Raw genomic sequence first — 24172 nt, 5'->3', positions numbered from 1 at the left:
CACAAGTGCTCGTGCAAAAAGGCCGCTTCACACGAGTAGGAGATAGCAACGGGATATTCAAATATTTTAATTTATTTGGAAAAGCCCTGAGATTGAACCAATGGCTAAAACTCTCTTGGAGAATAAAAAAAAGATCACTGAGTATGGTTTCATTATTTAAAGATGTCCATTCTATGTTTCTAACAGACCGATGCCTAACCAATTAATGGAGACATTTAATAAGTCTAACTAAACTAAAATTAAACCCGGCAATGGAACATTGTTGTATTTCGTCAATGATTCCCATAAATAAAATTCCCCTTTTTCTATTGTAGTCAAAACAAACACCATCATAAGTACTCTCATTCCCTTCCTGTTTATTGTTGTTGACATATAGGTATATAATTTGACAAGTTTAGACAAAAAAGTTTAGGGCGGTATATAACTATTGTTCCATACAGTTCTAAATGTATCGTATGTATGTAATGTATTGTATAGAATTTAAAATATATTTTGGATCCATTATTACGAACGATGCCGCCTAAATGACAGAATATGTAAAGTAAAAAAGAATTAGTCGGTCACTAATTATAGCTGATATCTAAAAAAATAAACCAAATTAAAAACACACCAAACCCACACGAATCAAGAGCATTATCGGAATCAAACAATGCAATCAACGTGAAAAATCAAAATGTTTGATTTGTTTTGTAGACGTAACTCGTCTCGTCACGTCACGTTACTGGTATTTACAGAATTATACGCGAGCGCGGGGTACGGCGGCACTATCACTAAACTGTCAGTCGCCTGTCGTTGTCAGAGTTGCGCGCGCGTCGATTATGCGCACTCACTGTGAATTCATGTATTCATATACAAATTCCCGTGGTCCCTGACGAACCGGACTGCCACAACTATGACGCAAGAAGGACTCTTCGGTTGTCCGGATGATGAATTTCAATCGTCATCCGGAAACATATCTGATGACGATGAAATTGTGCTCAGGAAAGACGATGATATTACGTTAAGGAAAAACAAAGTGCGAGATATGATAGTGCGCTTTGAGCAAACTTCTCTAAAAAACAATTTTCGTGCTTCGAGTGAATCAATAGAAAAAACTAAAGATGTGTATCTTGGAAGTGTTGTCAATCCTATTCAAGCCTATTTTCAACATTTAAACCCTGTGACTAGATCTCAAGACAGGAACTCTAATTTATCAGTGAATTCCCTGTTATCAAACATTTCGGAAAATGGTTACGATTCTAGTTCATCCGGTTTTGTTTCTGAATCAAGGAAATCTACTAGGAATAGCCTGCAGCCACACAGGCCTGCGCCACCCCCACCTGAGCCTTTCAACGATAGTTCTTCAATTGAAAGTAAATCACCTGCTCCAGCTGAGGTCGATTACACAGAGAGACGATTTTCTTTTACGACACCAAACTCCTCGCCTGTTGCAAGACGGCGTTCGCGACCGCCACCGGTTTTACGTAGGAAATCAACAGCTGGCAGTCAAGGGCATGTAGGTGAAACTCATTGGTCATACGGTGTAAGTCAAAGTGATCTAGAAAAACTATTGCGGCTGAAGCGGTCAGTACCATCTGATAATGAAGAAGATATTAAAATAGAGAAAGTACAATCAGATGAGGAAAGAAGGGGAAGTAGTAGTAGCAGCGGCAGTGGCAGTAGTGGTAGCGATGGCTCCAATAGAGGTGCAGAGTACGTCATTAACCAGGACGAGGACAGAGCCGACACGCTATCTGCTGATCACTCAACAGACACTTTGATAAACGAAGACGATGGCGAGGGCCAGGATAATTTATCCGTCACTTCTAGTGAAACTAGTGAAAATAGTAATATTATGGACAATGTTAGCATTAAATCTATATCATCATTTGACATGGTGCCCTACCAGAAATATGATAGTATAACTATATCTTCAGATGAATTTGGTTCTGAAGTGTGCCACGCGCCTTCGACCGAGTTCTTGACAGTGAGTGCAGTGAACGAATGGTGCGTTTCGAGATCTGCAGAACCGGTATTGATACCAGTGGAATCTAAGAAGGAGAAGTACCGAAGGTGAGATCACTTGATTTTTCTGACATCGAGCAAAATATTCGTATTATCAGCGACAGGTTTTTTCACGCTAAGATAACGGTTTATCGCTTTTAAATGTAGATATGATAATAGCGATTTTCATGTTATTTATGCAACATTTTAAAAGTGATATTCACAAACAATGGATCCAATGAGGGTGATTAGAACGAACAAAGCATTGTTATTATACTAGTTTTACTACATACCATATCAATAGAATAAAATACAATCCATCTCATAATAAAGACCCAGCATCGAATTAAATGTTCAAAGCGACAATTGGATATGGATATTTCAGTATGTGTATGTATTGTTGCCTTGATGTTTATTCATTTAGTTCGAGGCAAGTAAGGCAATAATTACTTGTCTCGAACAGGTGTCCCCTAGAACGTAAACTACTGTTTAAACAGTTGCGTATTTTAGTTTTTGACAGAGATTGTATGTGTATGTATACAAAATTTGAATGAAATATCACATTATTTCATCACAAATGTGGGTAACACTATAAAACAACAAAATATCTGTCTAAATACTTAGCCGACCCTCAGAACCTACATTCAAAGGCTGAAAAGCAACTGAGAAAACGCTCAGATGAGAGAGATCTATCTAATTACATAGTATAAGAATTCGTATCTGTGTAAGCGTCAAAAATATTTCTTTTCGATATGAAAAGTCTAGAAATCTGAATTTTTGCTTGAAATAGATAACCGTGATAGGGACGCAAAGAAAGTATAAAATTGCATAGATTTTTTTGCAGATTTAAACAATTTTTTTTATCTTGTTAATGTTATGGACGTATTGCCATATTGACGAGACGTGGGCTGCAAGGTCGCGTTTGAAATGTTAGTTATTATTAATGCTTAGCACAGTTGCTGATGCATCTACAATGTTACTTTACATTCACCAAACGATTCTATGTGTAAATTATTTATAAAGAATTTCTCGTAATAGTTCTTCGATATAACGTATACTTCCTAATTATGGTACGGCATTTAAAACAAAAAGTTCATATATTTTAAATATATGAAGCAATTTTTCTAAAGTATATTGAGTGGATTAAAATGTTTGTTTACACATGCTAAAAAGTTATATACCCTGGAAGGGCACCACTTTCGCGCTGTTGATTACGACTGAAACCTCTTCTATTATCAAGTTTACGTCTGAAAAAACGATTTCAGGGTGATGTCCGATCAAATATGTTGTTTAGGGGCCATCCCGAAATATTATTTGGTCTTTCTGCCGTATGCCACGCTCGCCAGGTGTTGTGCTGAAGCGTACTTGCCACACATACATATTAAGAGACGATGACCAATATCAACAAAAACGTTGACGCGCTCTAATGAGTCCATGTTGACGTTCAGAACAATGATGTTGTCGTGACCTTCGATGTTATTAAAATATAAATGCTTGGTCGAAATGCGAGCGAAAAACATTGTGTGTATTATGATCGGGCATAACTGGACTTTCACCATGTTGAATACGTATTTTTAAGAAAATGTTAAATAATTCTAACCTGCGACCTTTTTTAGTATTACCTAAGTAAAGTCATTGTTATGAATGTTATCATACAGAGAAATATTGTTTTCAAATCATACCGATATTTTCAGAGATGAGCGCGTTCAAACAAATATATGCGAATTGTTTAGCGTTATTCTGTTAGTAAAGATATTAAATTTCCAACATCCAACAACCAATCAAAACATACAAATTTATCTCGTCAATCGTGCAAAATCGAGACACAATAGATAAACAACATTTGCACCGCTTCGTAAGGTAGACGTTGTAGGTATAATATACTCAGGTATTATATATAGAGGACATATGATTTGAAGCACATGCAATGGACAGTAAACACTGTTATAATCGCTTGATTAGCTTCATCACCTACATTTAGACTGTAAACGTGACGTTTAACCCACTCAATTAACCGGCAACGGTATTTGTTCAATTCTGAATAATTACCGCTTGATGATAATCATAGTATTATTGTTGAACAAGAAGAAAATTATATTGTCAGCTCCCATTGATACAGAAACACAAGTAATATTCATAAGAAAAATATGTGATGAGTTAGTATAGATTTTAAACTAACAACTAATAACAAAATCAGAGTACCTAACAGCGTGTTCGAATTATTTTATCGACAAATTTCGTTCCACTAATACTATTCGGTGTGATGTCATGCCTGTGTGTATATTTTTGAGAAGCGCAGGCGTACGTCAAGGCTGTTTCTGTATTTAGATCGAAGCATTTTTGTTGCGTTGTTTGTAATCAGCATTAAAATATTTTCATATGGTTACGACAAATTATGACTCAGAGATAAGATTAATGTGTTCAAAGATATCTAATTGCTACAGCTATTAACACTGCGATAAAATGTATTTTTGCTATTACTTTTCTTAAAATATCCATGTTTCCATACTTATATTATAAATGAGAAAGTCTTGGTTAAGCATCCACAATTAAACCGCTGCGCCGATTTTGATGAAATTTTGTATAGATTTAAGTAGTTAATGACCCCAGGTCAAACAAAAGCTGCCGTGGAGTTGCGGGCAATATTTATCTGTTGTACTGAGGATCAGAGACAGCATTTACACTACTAGTCAATTATTTCAAACTCTTCTAATTAAAACTAGAAAGTTAGATTTGCTTCCATAGGAATTTCGGGGAAAATGTACTCAATATGCTAATTCATATTATTTTGCTCTATGTACCAAATTCTATCAAAATACATCGATGATTGAGTAATAAACATATCTACTCACTCAAGTTTAACTAAGTATGTATGAAAAGTTAATTGAGAATCTAAACATACATATAGTGAAAGCAAATAATACAGCGACAGACATAACAAAATGCAGGTTTAAATGCACGTTGAAATTTACAGCAAACAATTATGTAATAGTTAACTATTGGAACGAACACCATAACTAGCATAGACGAACGATTAACAAAAATAGAAAACAAATATTGACTGATTTAGTTTCTACATGGGTATTATATATATAAAGTTTTGTATATATGTATTTATTTTAGGACTTATTATTAATATTTTATTTTTCGCACCCCCATAGCACTCTCTGTTTTACCCAATGGTTGACTGGTAGATAAATGCTTTTAGTATTAAGTCCACCTTTTTGTACTTTTAGTAATTGTATTTTGTGAAATTTAAATAAATACATACAATACAGTGCACCCAATCGATTGTGTCTGTTCGATTTTGTGAAGGTATGCCAATCTTCATTATCGATTCGATTGTATTGCTACGTTCGTCATTGTTGGCGTATGCGCAATTAATTTACATGAGTAGGTACCGGGGATGATCAATATTTCAATTCTAATTTATGTAAAACCATAAAGGGTATGACAATACAATGTCTTCGTTACTTTTACGATTAACGAAATAATCTAAATGAAGGTACTATTTTAATCGATACATCGGCTAGATGAGTGAATATCAATATATGAAATAACAGCAGTCTCAAAGAGATTTACGCCAGGCACGCGGCGTCGTAAAGTCGTAAAGTCAGTGCAGAATCTTCAAAATTTAAATATAACATATTTTAAGCGGAACCTGAGTTTTGGGGCGTCATGGCCCGGAAAATGACCGGGAGTAGTACACTCAGGTGTGAGAGAAGTGTGTTATGAATGAATGATAAAATACGAGCATAATTGTTTTCACCAAAATACTTACTGAGTGAAAAGAAAACTCCTGCGGGATATATCTGGACTTCATAGGATTTACGAAGGTGAAATTTTACATAGTCGTCACCTTAACAGTTGGTATATTCTTACTGGCTCCCATCGATTCGGCCTTTTGCCAAATGGTAAATTAACCCACTTCCAATTGGGTGTTTGAATAATAAAAGTCGACAACGGGCCGTGTATTAGCACATCATTGAAGATTCATGTGATTTTGTAATCGGCCGCCCTTCTCAAGTAAACCCTACTTGGGAATGCTATTGATGTCTATCAGCTGCCAAGACTATATGTTCCTTAATCTCACCTCGTATAATGTCCACGGGAGTAAATAGAATGGTTCCATTCTAGGGCGCGACCACACGTCCATAATTTGATTATTTCATATGTAATCGATTTAGGTATATGTTTATACTCGTAGTCGATATTATATATAAATTTGTCAAATATCAACCTTTTCCTAGGTTGTTTAAACTTTTGTTGTTCGAAAGTCCAAAAAGAATACACTTTCGCACGTGTAGGAATACGTTAGCAGCTGCTCAATCCCTAAGCATTTCTAGTGATATATTACTGAACCTTTAATTGAGTTTTCTTAGAAATATCGCATGCATTGCTGATCTGACGATTAGCACTTTTCATATACCTTTATCCTTTTTGATAGGATAAAGCGAACTTTGTTCTGTACTTGTACCATCTTTTGTACCCGATATTATACGAACTAGTACTTACTAGTAACTAGTAATCCTTGTTTCCATACTTAATATTATAAATGCGAAAGTCTGTCTGTCATGGCTGAACTTTGGAACAGACTGCGACCAGCACTTATAAATGTTATAAATAAATTAGCTAGATAGATAAGTAAACTTTTTATCTAAGTTATAATTAAGTAAAATTAATGATATTCCTTTATTGCAGGAGATTGACAGAACGCGTGAACGAGCTGATCCATACAGAAAATGTTTACGTGGAGAGACTGAAGCATGTAATCGTGAATTATATGCCGGAGGCGGGGCGGGGGGAGCTGGACGTCAGCATGCCCCCCTCCCTCGTCAAGCTGAAGCCCCTCATCTTCGCCAACATTGAAGACATTTTCAGGTTTCACTCGGAGGAGTTTCTGCCCGCGCTCAGAGATTGTGAACATGACCTCAGGAAGCTGGGGCAGTGTTTTAGACAGTTTGTAAGTATGATATTATACTATAAAATGAAAACATTCCAACTTATCATTCGATTTCATTTTTGTATGTGTATTATAATATTTTTGGCCTTGGATCCCACAAAAATATTCAATATTTCCGTTGGATCTCCGGACACTGTACAGTTTTATTTCGAAAATTTTATTTTTACAATCTAAACATAACCTACAGTAGGTCAGCAATATAGACTAAAATACCATTAATATTAGATAAGTGATCACGTACACACACGTTTACTCGTATTTGCATAATTCGGAAATATATATTTCCCGTTAAAGTGAGGAAGTCTGCAAAAAAAACGAATTATGGTTTCAGTAATCAGTTATGTTTTTGTAAGAGTGAGTTGAATCAGTCAACTATGACGTTAACTTCAACCTGCGCAGAACAACGTAAAGTACACCTGTTTGTCTAAATATCAGCGACGCTCATGTTGAAGTTATCGTCATAGTTGACTGGTGCAACCCACTCTAAACTGTGCAAAATGATAATCAGACAACTATGATTGTAAACAGCGATGGAGGAATTTGGTTTTTAATAGACAGATGTAATAGAAAAATAATGATATTTTTTAAAACTGATAAATTGTAAACCTTCTAAGTAATATATTGTATAACATGATCCATAATAATCGGTTTACTGTTAAAAACGTTTCTAACCACGTTGAAACAGAAAACACCGTTTCCCTTGAGCACGCTTATGAATATGGGTTTACACAGAAAAAGTATAATTGTAAAAAGTATGTGGTCACAGGCTAGTGGACACCAGGTAATGGTCACTAGTCAGTAACTTCGAGTAAAGTATATGATATGATATAGTAAAGTCTATGATTACTAGGCGTGAAATCTAAAAAAAATAATAAAAAACAGCTATTTTAATATTGTAGTTCAGCAAATTTTTAGCATCCACTAGATTCTTGTAATGACTATGACTGAATCTACGGTTGACTGATAGAAAAAGCCTTGGCCTTTAATTCCGACTTTCACATATTTTTGTACTAAAGTTAAAAAATAAATTTAAAAGAAAAGCTTTTAAATTACTAGTAGGTACTTCAATAATTTGGTTCAGTTGCGTGTCAGTTCAACAATCTCAGAAGAACACTAAAAGTAGAGTATTTGTGATTAGAAATGGATTTATGTGGAGAGAGGTGTTCTATTAGTGAAGCACGATCTGGTTCCGCCTGTACTTGCATTGCCCCGTGGATTTTCTCGCTTTGTCAGGTGAAAGTGAGGGAATCTAGAAATTTATTGAGGTATTGTGTTTACAAAGGCATTTTGGCTTAAAAGATATCAAATAATGTATGTTAGAACATCTACTTTGGACTGAAGCGGTTTTTTGGTGTGGAGATACCTGGAGATATCTGGAAAGTGACATATACTACTTTATCAAGCGAGCGGAACTGCGGGCAACAGCTAGTATGAAATAATTACTCGCAATTCTGTATCTAAACCATCGGCAAACCGCACTTCCATCTATAGTTTGAAGGTCGTATATTAATAGATCACAAAGGACAGATAATGTAATAAGAAATTGTGCTATAACTTCGGAACTTTATCTTAAACATCTACTATACTATGTTTTATTTGTTACAGGAACAACGGTTTAACATGTATGTTATGTACTCTAGGAATAACAAAACTGCCACTAGACTAGTATATGAATACAAAGACTTCTTTCAGGTAAGTTTTAAAATTATTTTTGTATTTTATATTGATTTGTGTTATGCTCATAACGTTTAGTAACATGGAATAGCACATAGGAGAAATTCCTACAGGAGCATAGCCTGAGTGTAGTGAGTGTGATTTTGTTTCTTTTAGTTTATAATTAAGGACCATAGATCAACAAAAAAGAAAAATATGTTAAGATTCTCTTCTTCATAGTGGTATTTCTCATGGCTGATGGTCGTGGTCATGGAAAGAAACACACATTACGCCTTCTCCAAAATATATACAGGTTGATAATCAAGCAGAGTGCAGGTTTCATCACGATGTTTTCCTCCACAAGAAGCCAGTGGATTGGTATACAAACTCATGTGGCATGAGAGGAGTTGAACCTAGGGCCGAACCAAAACGCTTCATGCTTTCATGTTGAGATAGAGGAGTCTCACATAAACCTAAAGATATGTACTATGATAAATATGTCTTTTGTATTTACAAGTAAGTAATGCATTGATAAAATCTATTTCTGAAGCGATAGTCGTGCTGTGATAATACCTATATTTATCGCTAGTCCTTGTTTTATTGGTTTCAAGTTGTGACTAATACCTAATCTTTACTTACCAGAAAAAAGTGCAATGGTGTTTTTTAACCTAAAAGTCTTACTGTTATTAGAATATTAGAAATGCATATGGAATGCCACTAACTATAAAAATAGTAAAATAGATACGATATATTTTTTTAATATAAGAACAATCTGGGGACATTATGTGAAGAACAATTTTCATTCATACACGGAATAGATAATATATAATTACAATACGAGTATCATAACAGATGTTGTAAAAGTGAAATATACAACTATACCTACTTATTTGAGTACCTATAATAATATAAGGTTAAAGCAATGAAACCACTTAAATGTAAATTAAACGCATTATTTGTAGATAACATATATAAATATATAACATTTATAACATTATATATGTAAATTAAACGCATAACATTTATAAATGTAAATTAAACGCGTTATTTGTAGATAACATATATAAATTTATTTGATAGATCAATATTATTCATGTCCATTTCTTTTTTATTAGTTATGTAATGAATTGTGAGAGAAAATAAACACATTTTTCATTTTTATTGATTAGTCAAATATTCATTTGATTCACAATTACTTTGTAGGAAAAAATATAAAAGGCTAGTTAACCTAGTATTAATACCGGTCTAGTAACCGGTAACTTAACTGTAACTGTATACGGTATTGACCCCCAACAGCTATAGTATAGGTGATACGGAGTGACACTTGGGGGGAATTATTGTTATAAAAAGTATTTGATTGCTGCATTATGTTGGCCGCAAGCGGGCACGGTGCGCTGCGTCGCCGTTAGGGTTGTCACTAATATGTTTTTAATTGTTTTGCGAATAGTTTGTCTCTGTATATTTGTTAAACTTTCGGATACACTCAACTGATTTTTCCCCCAATCTAATAGATTTTATCCGGTAATTTTGTACACTTTTAACTGAAAGCCACATGAATTTATATGTATTTATATGTAGCTTTTGGCTTCGGTTGTACATTCACGCCAGACTATTAAAAATCTAGAACATAAACTGAAACAGTCGAAAATAAAAACTTAATAAAGTTTATAAGTATAGTATATTTTTATATTTCAATATTTTGATGTGCCAGTAGCAACCCTCTCTCAAGCGGTATATTATTTCCTCATTTGTTTAACTTTACGGTGTGGAATAGCCAGTGCTGTGAAACAAGCGCCTAACTGTAGCGTCTCGGACACCGTTACTCTTGTAGCATACTAGGTAATGTATCATATCACCGCTTTTTTTAAATTAACTCCGTTATATATTACACTTAGTAAAGTTCGCACAATAAGTGATCCAAAATGAGTGTCGGACTCCAACACAAGAGCACGCTACCGTCTTCGATCCCGCGCCACTCAAACCATTTGGGACGATTTACCGAACTACGACCGACTGGTCGGCCGAGATAGGGTCCCGTGCATAACCTTCCTCCATATTCGCAATGTGGCCGAGCCAGCGAAGTCGCTGTGCTTTGGATGCGCCCATAATGTAATACGAGTATTGTGATAAGGAATTATTACAATAAAGTTACTCACTCAGAAATTTTCTATAGATCACAATATTAAGAGGATATGACTGATATAATTAGAGCCACAATAGACCAACCATATGTTCTCTTATGACGTTTCGCATTCTCTATCATTAGACCATTATTAAGTCATTTGACCAGTTTTCCAGGTCGCTTCCTTAGCCATAAATCATCAGAGACCAAGTATCGCTTTTCTAATCTTTGTTCTCCATGGTTTCCGCATCTTTCATTGTCAGACCTTATTGGCATACAAATCGTTGACGAAATCCAAGCACTTTATAAGTAGCACTAAGAGAGCCACATCAGTTCGCGTTCACACATTTTATGAACAACCTTCTCAGAGTTGCTTGAATAAAATTCTGCTCCAGTAATCCTCGACCACGATCACATATCATTCGACCCAAATTGCGCGAGAGCTGGTGAAAGCCGATAAAATGTTATTGATACTAATATTGACGAGGAATTACGACAATAGCTACACTTTGATATTGATCGGGTGCTATCCGAGAGCACCATTTAACATGATTTTCATGATACGTGGTTGATTCGTTGTATGGAAGAAATCTGCATAGAAAATTGAGTTACTTTATTATAAGTTTTTATTATGATTCTATTCGTAATTTCGTTCGTATTACGGATAATTGACCTGTGAACCTCCAGGTGCCCATGTATGTTTTAATCGGACTATCTATAGAACAAAAAATGTAAAGGACTTTGTTTTGTCCTTCTTTCACGTCAGATGAAGTGATTTTTGATGTGGGAATAATTGAATATCTGGAGAGCGATATCGCAGTTACTTTTTACTATATTTCATACCTAGTTTCTTTTTAAATGCATCGCTTGGTCTGGTTTATATTTTTTTGATCAAACATGCAATCACTCGCTGTAACACAAGGAAGTATCGAATCCAGTCCGATTTATATTTTCATTTCCAGTCGTAAGATACAGAGTAACATGATTTTGTGTAAATATTTACTTTACACGATTCGATCGAGAGAATTGGGCGAAATCGACGTTGACGATTTAATAATTACCTAATGTTAATTTATACATAATGTTTGACATATGTCAATTTGTTTGTGGTGATAGTTGTTGCATGGTTGCTATTGTAGATAACGCGAAGTTTTGAAAAAAATAATAATCACAGTATTTAAACATTTTCGGTGTGAGGCCGGAATAATAAATCTATAAATTTTAAAGTTTTGGTTGTAAAACCAAAACTTTAAAATTTATAGATACATAGATACAGAATAAGAACAGATAATAGAGAATAAACTGCAGTCATACTATATCCACGGGAATGAAAATCACACGACACAAATTTATTCACATGATAAAAGAAATCTGTTATTTGTATATAGATGCAAAATAATAGCGCAATCACAGACTTAATATATAAGTCTGTGACTACAATATATTGTGTAATTTTTATCATCGCGATGATTTATATTGTCGACTGTAATTAAACAATATATTTGTAGTTCTTATTTGTACTATGTTAATGTAAAAAATAATAATAATTAGTTCTATTGCATATTATTCTTATTATTTACATCGTTATCTTATCACATATTATAACAAAACGTTTAAAATGAAATTCCCATGTACATAATTACGGATTATTATGTTTTTCGTTGCACTATGAAACAGTTTGCAGCTACATTATTGTTCCAGAAACTAGAAATATAGTTGGTCAATACAATTATTATCAGTGCCAAGGCTTTTTGTACTACTTACAATTAGAATTTACTGTTTAATTACAGAGGCGGCAACTAGACATCAACGACAGATTAGACCTATCAAGCTACTTATTAGAACCAATCCAAAGAATACCGAGGTACAAGCTCTTCCTAGTGGACCTGGTGAAGACGTATACCAACTACGAAAATGAGAGGTGCGAGACCGACTCCAGGATATCCAAGTTGAGTGTGGACAGTGATGAGACCGGAGGCAGCAATGGAGAGTCCTCGGATAATGAGGAGACTCCATTCGAAAGCCTCAAGAGAGCAAAAACTATGATTGAACGTATATTAACTGCGATAGATGAAATTATGGCTTTGGAGAATATTAAAGACTGCCCGGTAAGTAGATTTTAGATCACAATTGATATTATAAATGAGAAAGTAACATTTTTAGTTTGGTACATCTTCACGTTTCATCCTCTCAACTAATCTTCGTGACTACGCATTTTGGAAGACGGAGAAAGACATACGAATAATATCTTACAACATGGAAAAGACAAAAATAGTAATAATATTTGCAAAAACATGAGTTTACATGTAAAATGTGGTATTAAAAGAAAACTTAATCCTATATTTGTTACAAAAAAAAAGAAACTGTTCCCGTGGGAAGTTCTTTTGTTTCAATGTTTGTAAGGTCCAATGCGGAAGTCCTAACACAGTTCATACTCGATATGGACAATTATGGTATATACCGATTACATTCCAACGGTATTATTATTGAATTTTTTAATCGTATTCCGCATATCGGTGAGTTGTGGGTGGCGTCAATAGTCGACATTGTTCGTGCGCAGTGGTTTACCACATTTTTATTTGAAACAACTGTCTTTGTTCTGTCACAAATTTTAAATTTATAAACATAATATTTTTTTTCCAGGCTGAATTAAATCTACTTCAACAAGGAAGGTTGTTGCGGCAAAACGAGTTCTATGCGATGGATTTAGCTCGACGGAAAAGGCAACTGATGAGGGTCTTTCTCTTTGACAAGTTGGTGTTGATCACTGTCGTCTTTCGGAAGGTGAGATTTTCATTTTATATATAATTATTATTATTAGGATTATAATTATTGTTTATAGTGCGTCTAAAAGTTCGCCCTAAGCTGCTATATTTAATATTGTAATGGTTGAACCTAATAATACGTATTTTTGTATTTTTGCAATGAATTATGAAAAGTTTTAAATTCGTCGTAAATAAACAAATGACAATGAACAAATCACAAACATTGAAATAATTAAGAAAGACGTGTAAAGTAGTAGTAAACTGATGCTGCTATTTCATTTCTTTACAAAACATAATAACTAAATATAAAGTAGACTAAATCTAAATATAAAGTAGAGTCGACAGCATATAAACCTATCCAAAGTCATCGCAAATTCGCTCCAATAGGAGCGAATTGGTAATAACCAATGCGTAAAGATCCTTGTAGGGTAGCTTGATATGCGATCGACTGTACATTCTCAAAATATATTGAATTGAAAACTCCAACAACAGTACAATTAGGCGAAGCACAAGCTTGCTGTTGAGAAAGAAACATGTTTGCTGGATTATAGACACGGTCTGATTTTTCTAGAATTTAGAGAGTTACCGCAAAGCGGATGTACTGGGTCCAGTTTACACGTCGCTAAGTGGTTCTATACATAGTATGCTATACAAATAGTCTTATCATATATTTCTAGACTAAAAAAGTAGTAAGTGATAATAATACGTTATAAGTTATTGTCTAATCGAATAGATCTGCAGATCAAAAACGCTGAATTTTATTCGTAAATAAAATTAAAAATGAAATAAAATTCACAAACGCTTGCCATATAATATGTAATTTATTATTTACAAGATATTTATATAATGTTGTTCGATGAATCACGATGGACCGTGAATCATATGTTATCATAACTATGAAAATATTAAATTAAAACGAATAACAAACTACTGTCTGTAATTTGCAACACGAGGCGTCTACCGATAAAGATATAGGTATGTATTTATTGCATATTAATATTTTCCGGTCATTGGAAAATATTACACATTAGTGAACATTAAAAAAATACCTGCACAGTGCAATACAATTATAAATAGCAGATTTTGATAATTATGCATTTGATAAATTTCACCTATTATTGGTCGAGAATAAAGACTAAAAGTAGTTTAACATTTTGATTAATCATTGCATTGGGCTAGTAGTAATGTACAAAGAAAAGTTTTAGACAACGAAATAAACAATGAATTTTAAGTAACAAAAACACATCATTTTCTCCAATAAATACTAAGATAAGTGTACGATATTTATCTTTGATAAAGAAAGATAGTACACTGTCCTTTTGTCTTCGAAAATAAAAGTGGGAACATGAGTAAGTATGAATAAACTAGGGTAGTGCAATTTCTCATTGTGTTGCGATTTATTTATAGATGACACACATGCTCTCATAACTGTATGTAGTTTCTCATCAAATACGTAATTAAAATATTGAAGTACAGTCAACTGAAACGCATCTATATTATTAAGCTGCGAGCTACCACTTAAACTTACATCATAAATGTATCTACTGCGGTCACAGAATATCAAGATACAGAAGAGTAACTTGCTCCAGCTTAATGTGCACTTAATACATATATAATCAATATCAATCATAATATATCAATATCAATTGAAAACATACATCCTTATAATTTGAAGTCAAGACAGAGAATTGGATTAAGGTGATAGTAGGCTATAGCGTTATGTAACTTGCAATTGAAGTGTTGGTATAAACATTGGGAGTTATTTTTAAAATGATGTTTACGCGATATTGCATTCCATCATTTATAAGATCAGGCTGATTTACACCAAGTGCGGGAATTATCCTTCTATACATACCATGACCAATAGCTGGCCAAAAATTTCACCTACTTAATAATGTACGCGTCTTTTAACAGCATTTATTTTTGGGTGAACATTTTGGAATGTATTGTTATACTGTTTTCATCCAGCATTTAAGTGTTGAAATATTCATGCTCTGAATATTATATGTATTGGTATTACGTTTGTATGTGGAATCCAGGCTTTGCAGGCCTCTCAACAATATTATATTCTGCACAGTTTATATTTTGTTCTGCGGTGCATTACACATTTCAAATAGATAGTGCAGTCGCGTCGCTCTGGCGGCAGACGCATATAAACGTAGGAAATTAACTCCCAGTGATAACTCGCATCAGTATAACAGTAGCGATTGGATTTCATTCACTTTGCCCTTTTGTAATTTAACTGATCCATATATTTAATCAAAACTATCTAACTTTTTTATTTGGTTTTCCATATACTTTTTAAGGGTTATCTGTTTATATTTTTAGCAAATAACTTTTCTTAGAAAGAAATATCTGTGGAGAAATATTCATTATTTTTATCACTGTTTAATTTCATGTATTCGTTTTGTAAATCCAGTAAAACACGCGATTTTCTTACATGTAACTATATTTATTACACTTGAAACTTAGACCGATGGAGTTGGTCGACAGTTTCTCTCGTTGCTCATGAATTGTATACACGCATAAGTTTATTGTACTGTTTTTATTTTAACTGTAAGCCAGTTCGTCCAATATGAACTTTCACATCAAATTTTTTATTACAAAATGTCACTTGTTCTCAAGTTTATTGTCTAGATGCAGTGTCGTGGGGTCGAGAAAGATGGATCTTTTAGTACTTGTGTGGATATATGCGTATGACAGTGATATATAAATTGTCGAAATAGTAAAATTGTTAGATCTCTAAAATGGTCACATAATGGTCAATGGCGTGGTGACCTTGTCATTGTACTAATTATGCCCGCACGTCATTCAGCTGCGTCGGCGCACAGGATGCGCGATTGTGGGAACTTGGGGAAAACACTGTTTGTACACATTGTCGGCTACATTTTCTCTATTATGTAAAGGTCTTGCACCTTTTTGTTGCTACGATATCCATCATTATCGTGTCGTTGATCGGTGCGTGGGCATTTGTTGAAAACGCTAGTAATAAGTGAAATTAGTAGATTCTTTATTCAAATTTTAATATACGTCAGAATTAATGACTTTATCAAGGTTGTGGGATATGGGTAATTAGTTTGAAAGTTCGAGATGTACAGATAATACTGGTTTTTGATTATTTTTTGGTTTAATAGATTTGATAGATGCTTTATTATCATAATGTAGTGCATATTTTATATACAATTGTAAGACCATAACATTTTGCTAAACTGTAGAAAAAAATATAATAATAATGTTTACTTACTCCCCCGGTTTGGCGACCCCAAAGTGAATCTTGTGTTCTTGGCTTCCGAAACGAAGGAGTATCATATAAAAATACTTCCATGTTTCTTGGCCAGAGTTTTGTGCCGTTATTCATAATTTGTTAAAACATAGTTTAAACTTAATTATGTTTTGTCACTATGGCACTTTATAATATTTGCCATTGACAGAAAGAGACAGAACATATTTTAGCTTAAAGTATTAACTTTTTTTATGAATAACAGAGTTATAGGTACTCTAAGCGTGGGTTACAAACATATTTATAAATTATTATTTATTATTTTGTAAAATTCCAGCAGCCAAGAGTGGAGTGTTTCATCTATAAAGACCACATACCAGTGGACGACCTGGGCATCACAGCTAAAGAGGAAGACCACCACAAGTTCACCATCTGGTACAAGAAGCGGAACCTCAAGTCATACAAGTTGGAGACTGCAGAGACGGCCGTCAGGGAGACCTGGGTCGAGGAGATCACTACTCTTCTTTGGGAACAGGCCATGCAGAAGAAAGGTCAGTTCCATTCGGTAGTCCTACCGAGTAGTCCTACTAGTCGAAATACTACTCATCTAAGTCTAGGGTGCAATTTTTTGTTAGCATTCATATTAACATGTGGATGCCGCTTTATAATAAGATGTTGCAAACTCACAGTCGAATCTTTAAAATTTAAAGGATTGTTTAGGCTATGGGTTTATTTTAGTTTCAGGCTGTAAATATCTACAAAAGTACGCTAACAACAACGTACACAATCTATACACACAATATAAATTTATTATCTTTAGATAACACAGAGGAAATGATATGTTTCCTAAACAGTAAATTAGTAACTAATGAATGTGCAGATAACTATGTGCTCTTTATAGCAGATAGATACACTATAATAACGTCCATATTGGCATGGCATCCTACACAACTGGGGTCTATCGGCCAAAAAATCCCTATAAGTGGGTATGTAACTATGAGTTTAAAAAATATTTTTTAGCACAATTCTGAAATGTTATCCTAGTCGGTGGTATGTGTTTACAAATAGTCGAGAGTGCTGGTTTGTTCTCTAACACGAAACATAATGCAGTTTGAGATGAACGCAACATAAAGTCTGGTATTCATTGAAGAAAATTATTAAGTACATTCTAATATGATTATTAGTTAACCCTGTAATGATGACAATGATGAGACTTAAACTTACCTGCGTATATTTTGTGTAAGTTTTATTTTGAACTTTGCGCGTCGGGTCTTCATTCCCTTCACTGGGAATATTGAATTTATTTCATTTCTAGTCAGCTTATTTAAATCTGTATTCATAGAAAATTTGTCGCTAAATGCATTCATTGATGAACGGTCAGCGACCTTTCCATATCGAAGTTAACCCGAGCCTACTCTTTCAAAGCCTAAACTTGAGGAGTCCATCTGGCACGCAAGCCCAACTAATTCCCTACTTAATATGAACAAACTTTTTAATTGCTCGTCATCTGCTCCCGGGCCGTACGTGACGGAAGGAGCAGGTTCTTTATCGTCGTCTGACGCACGCGGGGTCGACGACTCGCTTTTTTATTGGACACTTGCGACTTGCATGTGCACTTGTGCATCGGTGGGAACGCGAGGAACTTTATTTTTTTAAACGTGCTCCACAACTTTTTGCAATTTAAAAGTGTCTCATACGCTGTTTTTTCCTGGCAACTATTGTGTTAAAATTTCCTATTATTACGAAGACCTTTAGATAATTAGATAGGTACCACACAAGGGAACGCTTGAAAGTAGGATCGTTTCAAATTCGCGCCTGTACAATGCCACATTCCTCGTTAAGATCTCGGTGATAAGCAAACGGCCATTTAAATCTTTCTGTAACGCGTTTCTTTGTTACTACATTGCTATTAAGCGACAATTGCCATTTCTTCAAATCGTACAATAGGCTTTGTCTAGTGTTGTGCGAAACATTGGAATCGTATTAGAATGTTATGTGAGTCATGTAACTAGCCTTTATGACTGCCTGATCAGAGCTTCGCTTAAGTCATCAAGTTTTGAAATAATTCATTTAGTTTTAATTATAACTTAGTTATCTAATAATGTTCTTTGATATCAGGAAACCAATTGAAAAAAATAAAAATCATTGCCTTTTCACTAGTGACGTACAAACTCGCGTCCCGTGCACAGTATTTTATTTATGATTATGTAAAAATACGGCGTGATCCGAATAAAGAATTCATTATTTTTATTTATTACCGTGTTATTTCATATAAATAGCATGAATGCAAAGGTGGATATAGTTACAATGTGAAATCTGTGTCATATGATGCATAATAGTCTGTTGCAGCCACTTGGCGACGCCTCGCTGCTACACAGCAATTGTGAGAGCTATTATCTATAAATAGCCGTCAATGGTCGGATATGCGGCTGTTTGAGGATTAATATTAAATGTAATTCATTGATACTGATAATTCTACCTATATCGCAAACATTGGTCGGATTAGTTGGTTGGAATGAAAATTCTGTTAAAAACCAAGACTAATTAAACGATATTATCAATATTTATTGAGAATAAATTAGAAGTCAGACTTTCATAAGTCTACGGATTAGAGCCACAGATAAATAGGCACGTTAAACATATAACACCCCTCTGGTTGGGGGTTGAAAATCTACTTTTTGAAAAGTACAATTCAAATTTAATAAATCTGTAATTCTAAGAATTAATTACAATTACACATTGAAATTTACATATAACCTATTGTCGAAAAAATATCTGTTTCGATGTAACATGTGACAGGATGGCTAATTTTGTTTTGTAGCTTGCTTTTTGTATTCTTCTATACTTCTATACTTGATAGGAATTCTGTAAACACTAATCTAATTACTACAACAGATGAGGTTTGGATTGCCTTTCAATTAGTTATTGTTTCTATGCCACTACACATAACAATATCTTGTTTGAACCTCTACTACCGACCATTGTCTGAAGTTTATCAACAAGCCGCTCAAGCTTGTCGGTCTAGATAGTGAGAAATTTACTTATAAGTAGTTACATTTAACAGCTTAAAATTATTATACATCCTTCTGTTATTATTATTGTATATTGTTTAAAACCCTTAACCCTTCGACCCTGGAGGAAATAAAGATAAATGAACATCAATAGGATCGCAGTTGCTATCGAGGCGCGCGGGAATTGAAGGGTTAATAATTAAAAGATGATGAAAAAAAACGATCTGATTTTACATTTGTAAGTTCGTTTCCAATGTTCTAAGTTAGTGACGCCATGCAGGCTTTGTCTTTCTTACCCATAACAAACAATAGATCTAGTGAAATGTTTCCGCTGATATCACGCATTGTTAAATTTATTTGTACAATTTAAAAACTGGAACATTACATATGCTTCTTTCATAATACAATTCGTTTCGAAATAGTAACTTCACTATATAAATATTTGAGGAGTATTATATATGAGTATGCCTTTCCGATTTCCCAGTTATATTTGTTCTACAGTGTAACGTGGGGATGGCGCAAGTTTTCGTGGAATCCGTCGTTATCTAGTTCGTACTGGGCTTATCAGCAACACTCACAGCAGGTGTGGCTGGCGTGTGTTACACGGACACGCGAAAGATAAAAAAAATTGGTCATAATACTTTTTTTATAATCTAGACAAATGTCGGCCATTAATTGAGATCGGGATCAACAACTACTTTAATTAAATAAATTGAAATTAGCTACGTAATGCGATTTGAATTAGCACGTTAGGTTTTTTTCAACAAAGGCATTTAAACAATTTTGGGGATCTTTAATTGTTTTGCATCGATAGTTCATTGGTCAAATCCAAAATTACAGCTCAAAATTATCTTAAATGGAGCTGATCAAAACCTTACAAAGAACAAATATTTTAAACTCCTAAGCAACAAAAAACTATTTTGAATTACCTAATGATTATAAAATCAAAATAAATTAAGTTGAGCCAGGTTATGAAGGTTATAAAAACCGATTTCGTGTTTAGAAAAAAAATTGTGCCCTTGCGATTCATATATCATATAATGTATAAATAATTATTTGTATATTCATTATATATATCGAAAAAGACTCAATAATTTCTATTGAGCAACAGCATTCTAAAAGTAAACGTATCGGTTTCAGAACTCCTGCTGCAACAACGCAACAAAAGGATTTCGACGATATCGATGAAAAGCCAGCAGTCGGCGGACGGCGACAGAGACGATAAATGTAAGTGAAAACATTCTTCTAGTCTACTCTATGAAGTAGATATTTTTTTATTGACACGTATAAATCAGTGAACGTGATGTGACAGATTCACGTTAAAAGTGCAAACTATATAAACCCTAGAGAGTAGGTCTTAATAAAGTACAAACAAAGTTAACATGACCCAGTCCTGTCGGCGATGAATTTTTCAATCTGTCACTTGTTGAGTTGCGCCACTCTTACGTAGACAGAGTATACAGAAAGTTACCTCAAGTAGTTGTTGTCCTCACAAAATGTACCCTACATTTTGTGAGGACAACAACTACATATATTTATGTAACAAAATTATTGAATTACACACACACAGTTGAGTTGCATCGTCAATCATTTGAGAATTATGTTCTGGGATATTAAATAATTTACTTATTATGGACATTATATAGTATGTACTCTTACGGCCAGATTTAAAAATATTGTTGACTCGAAAGGCGTATATTGGCCTAAAGTTGGCAACCATTCGCTGTCACCTAGGTGTCATTACAAGTTTGTATATTTTTGAACACTTGAATGATTGCAACTTTTCGCTCACAGCCAAGAAAACTCCGTTCATAATTTTGTTTCATTTTGAATGCATTATAGTAAATAATAATAGTAAACATTTTACTAACTATGATGTAAGTAGTTACATAGTCTGTTGCATCATCTCTAAGTCACTATTTTATTCAATCGTTTAATGTGTCATAGATATATAGATTTGAAATCGGTAGAAGGTACCTATTTATACAAGCATATTTTATTCTTAATGCATACACGTATACATTATCATGCACTTATAATTTTTTCAGTTGAATTGTTATTCATGGCTTCGGCTAACATATTCAAATAGTTTCAGCGATAAATAAATATTGTCGTTTTATAACATTGAGACCGATCTTTTCGTAGGTAAGTAAATAATAGTGTGTAGGTTACCCTTGTTATTTTTAGCATGTGACTGATGTTAGACTTTGATCAAAATAACTAATTATCGAAATACCCAGATTTTTATCAGATTAAACCTGAAAGGCAAATCGTGTCTTAATAGTCAAAGAGTTCAAAGATACTTCACCCCAGGTGTTTTTTGTTTACCTAAAATAAGGATTAGCCCAAGGGATGATTTTGTGAAGTGTCTGATTGAAACTTATTTAAGTACTTTCATTCAACAGCAAATGAATATACACAAATTCGTTGCAAATATCGACCTTAATGTACCCCTGTACATTATTATTTGTTATGCGGTAATCTGCCATGCTGTCGACTGTACATGCTTAACTAAGGTGGGACCAACTATTAAAAAGTCGTGGTTATTGACATATATTCCATCTACACATACTGAGATCCATGAATAGGTGTAAAAGGTTAATAATATATATAAAAAAGGTTTACTCGTTAGAGTGGACTTCTATGGCCCACCTACCTTATGCCTGCTCCACACTCGTCGAACAGTTTGCCAAACTTTAGTGGATTCGGTATACATTGCTGGTTTTTCACTCATACTAACTAAGCCATGTTCAAGCATTCGCGTCAGCCTGTGTCTGAGTTCGGCGATAGTGTGGATCTGACATTAGGTACATTCACTATAATTTTGTTAGCAGCTTTTAGTCACTACGCAGATACATTTGAGCAATATGGATACATTTGAGCAATTTGTATTCCTGCCGTTTTCACTATGTAGTTTTTGGTTTTATTTCTTACATATAGAAATATCTTTCCTTCAGGTTCGTTAGATGGTTTCGTAGTCGTGAAGTTGCACCAATGACTAGCTTTGTAGGTCAGTAATATTTAGGCAACCTTCCAATATAATTTAAAACCGGGGCTTGGTTTTCATCTTCCCTTTGCTTGTGGCCACCATTAGTTTTAAGTTATAGTTTGAGCTTGCTTATTCTTCTTTAATAATTTATGTATGTTTTACGGAAAATATTGGGAGTTGGGATTGTTTCTGTGTCTATCGAATTATATATCGTTTGAGTAACAATCTTCATTTTTAAGCCCCGATGACAGAAGGATAGTAGGTGTTATAAGTTTAACTGTCTGTGTATCTGTATGTCTGTCCGTGGCATCGTAGAAACCAAATGGCGGAACCGATTTTGATTTGAAAGAGAATTTAATCGAGAGTGTTCCTAGCTTTGATCGGAAAATATCCGTTCAGTCTGTAAACCGTCAGCACTTTTCTAACAGATGAGAAGATGCCAGCAACTTCTATGTCAGAAGTTTCTTAAATTTTTTATTTAGTAAAATATAATACCTATTCTTATTACGGATATATTTTTTATGATTAGGTAGTATCCTAACCCATGTCCTACTTCTTATCTTAATTTAAATAACTCAAAAAGAGATGGACACACCATTAAAATTTAAGTCTGTTTTATTTAATTTTATGTTACATTTTGCTAAAGTATGACGTGTCTGTGTATCTGTATGTGTGTCTGTGGCATAGTGGATCCCAAAACGAGAAACCGATTTTAACTTCGAGTTTTCTTAGCCATGATTGTGATGATGTTTTTTCTAGTTTTTATTCATTTTTGATAACTTTGTTTCTAGATAATTCACTTCGAGGAGTGCCGGGAGAAGTGCGTAGGTTCGGTGAGAAGATATCCCGAAGGACCACCTGGTATTACGAATGAGCTCACATGGACTTAGAGATGTGTTCCCGCCCTGGCGTAAATCCATCTCTGCATGGACTCGTATCTCCGTAATCATACACAACACCTGTGATTTTGGAAACGTTGTAATTTTATATATCGTAATTATATTAACGATTGACGTAAAGTAAAATGTTATTAATTACTGTGGTAAGCTTACAACACATTATGTTAGAAGAATAGAAGACTTTTCCATAGAAACCGTACTGATAAACATTAATTAAGGAATTTATATTATGACTTCCAAAGACTTAAGTAAATGTATATAATAAAATTGATAGAGAGATACAAATTGTTATATGTTTGAAATTCAAATTTATTGAGAAAAATAAAGTTTTCAATTATACATTCGTGAAGCTTACTAAAAGGTATTATTATTCTTTGTATAAATACGACGTATTACTAGTGTTCGTTCAGTCATTATTTTATGGATAAACGTTGTTATATAGTATAATTTATGTACTAGTTATTTGTAAATAAACATTAATCAACAAAGCTGCTACTGTTAAATTTTAAATGTAATGTAAATGTTAAATTGTATTACATTTATTAAATCCACATATTAAAAAGAAAA

At 33.9% G+C, this 24172-nt stretch overlaps 1 protein-coding gene across 4 annotated transcripts; it reads left to right on the top strand.

Annotated features, from left to right (window-relative positions):
* The first annotated feature begins 771 nt into the window (after positions 1–771).
* On the top strand, positions 772–24172 carry LOC128669823 (pleckstrin homology domain-containing family G member 1-like). 4 transcript variants are annotated; one of them, XM_064435970.1, is made up of 9 exons: positions 772–2052; positions 6685–6946; positions 8552–8638; positions 12512–12829; positions 13365–13505; positions 17047–17257; positions 20858–20944; positions 22675–22727; positions 23498–24172. In XM_064435970.1, the coding sequence occupies exons 1-8, from the start codon at positions 893–895 to the stop codon at positions 22713–22715; spliced, it is 2307 nt and encodes a 768-aa protein (XP_064292040.1). In that variant the 5' UTR covers positions 772–892; the 3' UTR covers positions 22716–22727; positions 23498–24172. The 4 variants fall into 4 exon arrangements, with proteins under 4 accessions (XP_064292040.1, XP_053600956.1, XP_053600946.1 ...); XM_053744981.2 differs by having other exon boundaries at positions 773–2052; positions 17044–17257; XM_053744971.2 differs by lacking the exon at positions 22675–22727 and having other exon boundaries at positions 773–2052.

The sequence above is a fragment of the Plodia interpunctella genome, chromosome 1 (assembly GCF_027563975.2).
Source record: "Plodia interpunctella isolate USDA-ARS_2022_Savannah chromosome 1, ilPloInte3.2, whole genome shotgun sequence".
Taxonomy (NCBI): Eukaryota; Metazoa; Arthropoda; class Insecta; order Lepidoptera; family Pyralidae; genus Plodia; species Plodia interpunctella.
This window is presented reverse-complemented; position numbering and strand designations above follow the sequence as displayed.